Source organism: Scomber japonicus, chromosome 16 (genome assembly GCF_027409825.1).
Source record: "Scomber japonicus isolate fScoJap1 chromosome 16, fScoJap1.pri, whole genome shotgun sequence".
Classification (NCBI taxonomy): Eukaryota; Metazoa; Chordata; class Actinopteri; order Scombriformes; family Scombridae; genus Scomber; species Scomber japonicus.
Genome location: NC_070593.1, coordinates 17,732,556 through 17,739,802, shown reverse-complemented (window position 1 = coordinate 17,739,802; position 7,247 = coordinate 17,732,556). Strand labels below are relative to the sequence as shown.

Sequence of the window (7,247 nt, the reverse complement as noted above, 5' to 3'; positions counted from 1 at the left end):
TTTCTTCCAAAACTGCGTTGTAACCGTATTATAAATTATATCGTTAAATTTGTGAAGACGTTTAGGACATGGTGGACTTAACTGCTAATTTGAGCACTCTTTCTTATGAGAGTGGGCTAACAGAAGATGAGAAAAACTTACTTTATCTCCGTGCTCGCTTCTCCGCACTGACAGTCTGCGGCTGCACACATGCATCTTTCCTGGTTAATCTCGTCCACTCACTGAGGTAACGAAATGATGAAAGGAAAGTGGTTGTGCTACTCAGGAAGAATATATCACCCGCGTTTCTTTTGTTTTAAGTCAATCTTTATGATGCTGTTATATGAATAAGATAAAGTACATTGACTCAAGATTGTACATGCGAGTTCATGCACTAGGCAGTGGTGCAAAGTAACTACGTAGTTTATTTTATTTTGCACAAGTTAAAATTTACACAAAAAGAAACAAAACAAATAATAATAATAATGAAAAAATAAACAATGTCATTATATACAGTGCAGGGAGAGGCAGAAACCCTGAATGGGCCTATTTAAAGCACACACATTTCACAATATTACAGAACATAATATGACCACATAAAAGTGAGGACAAACATCTGCCTCAGCATCTGTGCATGATACATGAAAACTGGCTGAAACAAATAAAACAGATGAAATGCATAATGCATACATTTACAAATATGAGGTAGCTTACTTTATACTTACACTCCACTATATTTCAGAGGGAATTGTACTTTCTGCTATTTGACAGTTTTAGTTACTTTTTTTGACACAATGGATAATAGATGATATAATAGATGCAACACCTGACGTCTTCTGTTCAAATGTAAATTCTGAATGTATTATCATATGTAGACATACTTTGATAATGTGGGTAATAATATGACAGACATGTTTAAATTGTGTTGGTCTCAAATGTATTGTCTCTGAGTAAATGAACATAATGCAGAAAGTGTTGCAGCTGTCCACATCCTTCTTTATGTTTTCATTATTTCATGTCTACCTTCTTTGACTATCCTTCTGTTGTTTGTTTTGTGATTCATATGTGACTACGCTGCAGTAACGCTGCTGGGATTAATAAAGCACTTAATCTGTCAAATTGATGTATTGTTAATTTAACTTGTAAAAAACCTGAATACATCCTCTATTATTGTTTTTTTTTAAACACATTTACATTTAGAGGGATCATCAAATGTCACACTGCAGACTCACTGGCATCAGGAGAAGACTGTGACCTCTGCCTGGGGATACTTGGGATGGGTCACATGGGAAAACAGTTGCTACACACCCTCCTGGAAAACACTGGCGTCAAACCATCTCATATTAAAATCTCTACTAGAAGACCAGAATCTGCAGGTTTTGGGTTTTTTTTTTTAAAGTGCTGACGTAATAGTTTTAGCTTCTGTTTACTTATAGATATAACTGGGAACTGCATTATGGGTCCTGTTTTGCAAGTGAAAAGGCTTTTGACTGTCAGGTGTTCACAAAATCATACTAGAAGATTATAAATGAATGTATATATTGTATTACTTTAATATAAAGTAACATTTGCACACCTCATTCACTTGAATAAGAAATTGTTTTTAATGGTAATGTATATGAATAAGACATGACTGAATTTAGTTTCATGTGTTCCTAAATACATATTCATGAGTCGGTTTAACTGAATTACACCTTGAGCTTAGTTCATTTACTGAAAGAATCATATTTACTATACAATACATACAGTATAGTAACGTCATTTATACTCCAGTCTTGCTCATATTTGTCTTATCACTTCTGTATTTCAGCGGTGTTTGTCCAGTCAGGCGTTGAATGTTTCTTTGATAATCGCAGACTGGCAGCATGGGCAGATGTTCTGTTCCTCTGCTGTCTGCCATCTCATCTGCCTAAAGTCTGTGCTGATCTCCACTCTCACCTGTCAAAACACTGCCTGGTGTACAGCTTCACCTCTGCTGTGCCTGTCACCAGGTACGACCACACTCATACACACTTTTAACTTATAATGGTGGATTTTCAGTCACTGATTCCCTCTCTGGTGATCTTTTATTTCAGATTGGCACAACTATTGGCACATGACTTCATTGTGAAACCGCAGTATGTCTTTTCAGCTTGTGACACTGCAGACGTGTGGCCTTTTCCCATGGAGGCATCATGTCCACTTACAATGAATGGTATGTTTCATATTGGTATCTCACAGTTTGAATTTGATGTTCAGATACTCAGCTAGAGTACCAACCCTTTATTTTTTCATTTATATCTGTATAATGGTTTGAGATGACTTGTGACTCCCTTATATAGGAGGCATTTCTCTGGGTCTGAACTGGATGTGTGCAGTGTTGTACAGCCTGCTAAATATCTGCACCTTTGCCAGTCTGGGATCCAGTGATGCTCTCTCCGTGATCAAGGGCATCTTTAAAGAGAAATGGCCACACACTGTGGAATTAAACACACACAGTTTCATCAGTTCATCGTATGCATCTTCCCTGCTTGCAGATGAGTGAGTATAATATAGTTTTATTTAGATGAATTCAATACAATAATGTTGTGTTTTGACTGTTTTTTTTTTTCAAAGACCATTTCCCTGGATTTCTCTCACTGATGCCCAGACCAGGGAGACACCACTGCTGCGCTTTCTGACAAACAGTAAACCAATGCAGCAATGCATCTCTGCAGCATATAAATCACTGCTGGAGACCACAGAAAAATGGGACTAAAATGTATTTATTTTTCCTATAGTTTAAGGTCTGTGCTCCCTATATGACAAATACAATTTTAGATAATGTATTACATGCAACACATGGATTTATTGTTGCTGGTATAGGCCTACATAGTTTTTTCACAGATTTATTGTGCATGGTAAATACTTGGAAAACAATTTACAGGCAATGTTTTCATCTTCTTATGCTCTGTACATATGACACATTGCACAAATGTCAAACATGCATTACCTTATTTTGTGCTGTGCAGAGTGAACGATCTTCTCTTTTCAGTTGATTAGTGATCATTTGATGTTTCCACTGTCATATACACTGTGATGAAGGATGAGGCATCCACAGATTTGTGATTGAAAATAAATGTATCCAACAGATTAACACATAATATTCTTTTGGTGTTTTTTTTTCTTCTTCTGAAATTCTGCCTTTTTCCCCTGATTTTGTTTTAGTGAAATACTGCCACTGCATATCATATAACACCTTCATACAAATATACATGAACTTAAAGAATATCATATTTACAAGTACATCATATATCCATCCATCCCTCTCTCTATATATATATGTGTGTGTGTGTGTGTGTGAGTGTGAGTGTGTACAGCTAAAGTTCCTCAGTGTAGAGGCACAGCCAGTTTTATTGCACAGGGTCTTGCCACAACTCTCTCGAAAACACGGAAGTCTGAGAAATTCGTGTTTTTTCCCATGACATAGGTCACATGATTGCAGTGATATGGACGCGTATTTCCTGATGGGCTGACTTGGACTAAAGTAAGACCGTGTCCAGTCATCAGATCGTCAGCATTGCATCGTGGTAAGATTACCTTTTTGTCCGATGTTGCCATAGTTTCGGCTTCACGACTCGTTTGGTGATTGTTGTGCTTTGCTGGGAAGCTAACGAGGGCTAAGCTAATGTCAGTTTACGAAGATGGGACCGCTAATGAAGCCAGAGCCCAACAAACACATTTCGCTCTTGAGGCTTCAGATATTCATTAGTCAGCCTGTGTTCGTGGTAAACAGGCTCATTAGAGGCAGCAGTGGTTAGGTTTGCTTTATCCAGGGTGCGTTTGGAGGCTAGTAGCAGTGTAGTCATCTGTCTCCCTCCCTGTGGTGGGAAGGGGCGGGGTTTCATCTTTTTTTTCAGCCACGCAGACTGAGATGTTTGTCTTGTCTTTATAGCCATGGAGAGATTAGAAGCTACATCAGAGCTCCAGTCACGGCTGTCATCTCTGTCCTTCTCGTCTTTTCCGGGAATAACATCCAAACAGTGCGACAACAGCCCGCCGGACAGGTAACCTGTTGCTGCACAAAGTGCTGCCTATTAGCTGCTGAAACGTACACTTCTTGCGTCCTGATGTCATTGCTTTATAAATATTGTAATTTCTGCTAATGCCAGTGCTTTGCGTTCACTCCAGGCTCCAGAATACAGACCTTTCAAAACCCAAACAACAACCTGAGATGGAGGAAACCAAGGATGATTCAGGGCAGCTTTCTGAAGTAGTTACTATTCAAGTGTTTTAGATGAGCTGTCAATTATTAAATCTTAATATGTTTCTGCTATAATGAGTTTTGTGTGTGTACATTTTCAAGGGTAATGAAGAGGCCCCAGCTGAGCCAGCTCAGGGGGAAGGAGGCGAGGAGAACAACAGTGCTGGGAGCTGTCAGCTCTCCAGTGAGATTAAAGGTGAGGACCTGCTGAGCATGCCATTATGACTCGTGTTTTGTTTTATGTATGATTTGGAGTCAAAGGGTTTATTAATTTGTTAGAAAACATCAAAGCACAGTGTAATTTACACTTTGAAATGATACATCTACAATTTTAGTAGGCTTATCAAAGCTAGATGAATGATTATTAGCGGTTTTGTTCTCTGCGGACACACTTCTATTTGTTCCTCCTCATGCAGCCCAAATGCCACCCCTGAAACCCCCCACAACATGGACATCTGCTGCTCTGAAGGAGCTCAAGGCAAAGCTTCGAACGGAGAAGGACAGCGTGGTGACAGTGTACCGAGGCGACATCATGACAGTTCATGTGCCCACTGTCCCCGAGGCCAAAAAAGTGTGCTGGGAGTTTGCCACAGATGGTTATGACATTGGCTTCGGCATATATTTTGACTGGACTCCGGTCACGAGCCGGTCTATCACTGTGCACATCAGTGAGTCAAGCGATGACGAAGATGAAGAGGAGGAGCTGGAAGGTCAGTGTATGCAATTGAGAATTTGAAGTAGTCTATATTTAGTGAATTCACATTTAGGCATGTTTTTAACCTTTTCACTCAGTGTTGTAGTTAAGTTTAATTCTTTAAAACATATCAGCCAGCCTGTTTTCCTCCAGCTGGGCAATGAGGCATTGTGTTGACTTTGTGGTTTATGTGATTTCAGGGCCCGTCAGTAACGGCGATGTTGAGAAGGGCTCCAAAAGTCAGACCAACTCAAACCTGGGTGAAATCTTACCTGTATACCGCCAGGACAGCCACTTGACCGTCTTCGGGGGGAGTCACGATTTTCCAGGTGAAGGCACGTACCTCCTGAAGTTTGACAACTCCTACTCACTATGGCGAAATAAAACTCTTTACTACAGAGTTTATTACAGTGCCTGAAATGCCAATTTATTTGTTTGTGAATGTATAATTTACAAAAGAATATTACTTTTAAAGGTGCTGTGTGTAGAATTTAGTGGCATATAGTGGAACAGACTGTTTTAATTAGTGTATAATCATAAGAATGTTTTTGTTTTTCTTACCTGAGAATGAGCCTCTTGTATCTACATAGGGTCCTCTTTCATGGAGGCTGCCATGTGGCACCGTCATGTTTCTACAGTAACCCAGAGTGGACAAACCAAACGCTAGCTTTAGAGAGGGTGTATCGCGTTTTTTGTGAGTTTCGCCGCAACTGTAGTTTCTCTTACATGCTTGGAAAGGCAGAGGGAAGGGTATTCAGTTGGTTTCAATCTGTAATCTAACCGTTAGTTGCCACTATATCCTACACACTGGTCCTTTAAGAACTATTTTTGAATCCACTTGTGGAAAAGATAAAGTTATAATAGAAAAGGTGAAATATAGGCATATCTATTTTTTATCACTGTCAGCTTGTGTTGCCACACGTTGAACGTACGTATATTGTCGGATAGTTTTGAATGCAACATTTGCTCCAGTTCCTCGCTGATACAATTTGAAGACGCCTTGCATATGTGCCATGTTCCCATGAGTGCACTGTGCTATTTGGTCAAGTGCCCGTCATAAAAACCTATATTGTCTTCAGCTATAACATTTCAATGGTAGCAGTGACCAGGGAACACCTGCGCAGAATACATTTCACCTGGCTAGGTGCTTAATCAGCAGTGCTCTAAAGAAAGTTTTTTTGTTGTGTGTGTCTGCATATGTGTGCGTGTGTCTGTGTGCACCTTTTACAATCATGATTACGTTGCTTGTTCTCATCACTTGTATTTAACCTTCTGCTTTGCGCCGTAACTTAATTTTAATTTGTATTAAATCTAATCATGAGCTAACTGAGATTATAATAATGGAATACAAATACTACTGTCATAGTGGTGTGTTGGTAGAGGATTAAAGTCAAGAATGCTGAATGTACTGAAGCAAGTGGCAACAGATATCCAGAGTGTGCTTTTTATGACACAAATAAAAGCCGTCCCTTATCACACATAGCGTTTATTATGTAATATAGATTCAATATTTACATTTGCCTTTCCCCTATTTTTAATTTGCTGTTTCACAGGTAGGGAGCAGTTGTAATATTTCATCTAAATGTATTTTGTGCACAGGTCTATGTGAGTGAAGGTCAGTGATTCTGGATATTCTCTGTGCGTTGGGCGTACTTTGGATTTGATTGTGTTGAATAGAATTGTTCGACCCTGTTTCAAAAAACGACGCTTTTGTCACTTTGTGCGCATGTTCAAAATAAAGATATCACAAGTTGGGTCGTTAATGCCGAATACAATGCAAAAGCAACTGATTCAAAAGCTTCCCATGTTTGCTGTACTGTACCTTTTTAAGTTATGATTCCTGAAAATGTCCTATATATTCCACATTAAAGAGAAGATTGTGTAGTTTTCTTTGTGGTTATTTTTGTGGGTTCTATAAAGACCACGAACAAGTGTGCAGAGTTTGTTGTGCTGTAACATGATTCAACTTTTTTTTTTCAAAAAGAGTCTCAACCAAATCTATCCATTCCACTCAAGACATCATTTCATAACAGTCTCACTGCTGATCCACATTTAGAAAGTGCTCCAGGATGGTCCCTTGTGTTTCCATTAAATTGTGGCATTAGGGGATTGATGTAATTGTAACAGAGGTGCTGATGAAACCAGGTCTTATTTTCAGCTCTCCCCAAAGGCTAGACAGAACCCTGACTTACACCTAGTGTCACTCCTGGACTTATACATTTAAATAAAAATATATACTCTCACATGATAATATGTTTTATTTATTTTAACTCAAAGTATTACATCTGAATTAAAGATATTTGTAGATCCAAATGATACTTTTTGCAGTGGATTATCAAATATGCTGCTAAA

The 7,247-nt window shown here is 38.9% G+C and overlaps 2 protein-coding genes across 3 annotated transcripts; both read left to right on the top strand.

Annotated features, from left to right (window-relative positions):
• The first annotated feature begins 68 nt into the window (after positions 1-68).
• On the top strand, positions 69-2,716 carry noxred1 (NADP-dependent oxidoreductase domain containing 1). Its single transcript, XM_053335162.1, has 6 exons — positions 69-226; positions 1,180-1,355; positions 1,790-1,970; positions 2,055-2,173; positions 2,301-2,499; positions 2,575-2,716. The coding sequence occupies exons 1-6, from the start codon at positions 69-71 to the stop codon at positions 2,714-2,716; spliced, it is 975 nt and encodes a 324-aa protein (XP_053191137.1).
• Positions 2,717-3,430: 714 nt separating this feature from the next.
• Positions 3,431-6,779, top strand: tmed8 (transmembrane p24 trafficking protein 8). 2 transcript variants are annotated; one of them, XR_008323077.1, is made up of 7 exons: positions 3,431-3,527; positions 3,893-4,004; positions 4,129-4,210; positions 4,304-4,397; positions 4,618-4,911; positions 5,096-5,532; positions 5,569-6,779. XR_008323077.1 is itself a non-coding variant. In XM_053335619.1 (6 exons), exons 2-6 carry the CDS (start codon positions 3,895-3,897, stop codon positions 5,311-5,313), a joined length of 798 nt encoding a protein of 265 aa, XP_053191594.1. In that variant the 5' UTR covers positions 3,431-3,527; positions 3,893-3,894; the 3' UTR covers positions 5,314-6,779. The 2 variants fall into 2 exon arrangements, 1 of the variants encoding a protein (XP_053191594.1); XM_053335619.1 differs by having other exon boundaries at positions 5,096-6,779.
• The last annotated feature ends 468 nt before the right edge of the window (positions 6,780-7,247 follow it).